The sequence below is a fragment of the Microtus ochrogaster genome, chromosome 24, assembly GCF_000317375.1.
Source record: "Microtus ochrogaster isolate Prairie Vole_2 chromosome 24, MicOch1.0, whole genome shotgun sequence".
Taxonomy (NCBI): Eukaryota; Metazoa; Chordata; class Mammalia; order Rodentia; family Cricetidae; genus Microtus; species Microtus ochrogaster.
The window spans coordinates 32,511,610-32,513,254 of record NC_022024.1 but is presented as its reverse complement, the minus strand read 5'-3'; the positions used below and the strand labels follow the sequence as shown (position 1 = coordinate 32,513,254).

General features: G+C 49.7%; 1 protein-coding gene across 1 annotated transcript in view; it reads right to left on the bottom strand.

Annotated features, from left to right (window-relative positions):
• Utp20 (UTP20, small subunit processome component) overlaps nucleotides 1-893 on the bottom strand; it is an 80,010-nt gene extending 79,117 nt beyond the window's left edge. Inside the window, exon 1 of the mRNA XM_005358277.2 lies at nucleotides 666-893. Within this exon, the coding sequence (XP_005358334.1) occupies nucleotides 666-710 (45 nt within the window). The 5' untranslated portion in view covers nucleotides 711-893. The remainder of the gene's footprint in view (nucleotides 1-665) is intronic.
• Between the last annotated feature and the right edge of the window lie 752 nt (nucleotides 894-1,645).

Below are 1,645 nucleotides of genomic sequence, written 5' to 3'. Positions count from 1 at the left end.
CCAGTTCTGGGGTAACAGACACTGGCCACTGGCCACCACTCCTGGGGGTTCCTGCACGCCAGTCAAGCGCTCTCTACCAACTGATTTACCTCCTAAGCTCTGGATTTTAATACCATCTCCACACAGGCTGAGGAAGCTGGATGCACGCTGACAAGTCGATCTGCTAAGTCTTTCAGATTTCATACCACACCAAAAACCACAGGGATCTCGCTAAGTCATGGCAACAAGTGTGGTTTTTAAAACACAGTTACGATAGGATCTGAGAAGACACTAAAAAATGCCCCACAACGGCTGGAAGTCACTCACCACTTGCCCGCCCGCCCCACGCCCCTCTGTTGAGTCTTTAAGGTTAAAAGGAGAGACACGTTTGCAGGAAACCTCCCGGGGAGATAGATTTGACTCTAAACCCAAGGCAGTTCCCCCAGACACACCGGAGCTCATCGTCGAACGGAGGAGACCTCTGCAACTCAACCCTAACTCCCCCCGGAACTCATGTTTACTATAGTGGCAGGTTCTCCCACTTTGGCCGGAGCCGGGGACGAGGGGTCGCAGTTTTGCCCCAACTCTGCAGGCCCAGGAGTCACGCTATCAGTGGGAGGCAGGCAGAGGCGGGGGACCCGCGGCTCCCGGCCCGGCTCGGCTCCCGGCCCGGCTCTCGCGCTCACCCGGTAGGTGTTCTCCGTCTTGTGGGAAAGCGGCTTGGTCTTCATGGCTGCCGACGGCCACAGACCCTCCGAGGGCCTCAGGGAGACAGGAAAAGATTCTCGAGCAGCACGGAGGAGAAAGCGCTTCACACACGCTACTCTGAGAGGCTGGGTTGCCTGCTCTTTCTCACGTGCAGTTCATTCTGCTGGGCGCCGCCATATTGGGGAACGGAGCAGTGCCGGTCACGTGGGCGGAAGAGGCGGGCCGAGCATGCGCGCTCTGCCTGGCAGCCTGTCCGGAGGTCTGTGTGGTGCGCAAGCTTTGTATGAGAAGTTGACCAACGCAAAGCGAGCTCAGTGGTATTTTTGTGGGCTTTCTTGTTTTGCTTTGTTTGGGACATTTTTCTTTGTCTTATCAGTCATTTGCCTGTTGGTTTTGGTTTTCGTTTTTACGGATTTTTTTCTTGTTTTTTTTTTTTGGAGTCGCACGTAGGGAGGATGGGAGGAGTTGGGAGAGGGAAAAACATGATCAAACTATATTGTATGAAAAAATTAATAAAAAAGAAAAAGATGTTTTTATTATAAAAGAAGACGTAGCAGTCGTTATCAGCTAACCTTGCTGATTGCTTTTTATCTTGCACTGTGAAAAGCCCTGTCCACCCATAATCAACAGTAAAGCTGGTGATACTCGAAACGCGAGGTGTGTGTGTTTTTAAGCTCCCTTGACATTCAAGCTTGTAATGGACGATCTTTCACACTCAAATTCTGAGATTCAGGTTTTAGTTTGTTTGTTTGTTGGTATTGGGAGTCCAAGCAAAGGTTTCGCGCATGCCAAAAAACACCTCTACCACTGAGCTATCAGAGCCGACAGCTAATTATGATTTTATTAACTTGAATAAAGAAAGGGAATTGAATGGAAATTCTTTAGTTTCAGTCGCAACTTTTGTCCTTTGGTGTTTTCTGTAGCAGTTTAACGTCTGTGTAAGCATGATTGCTCAATT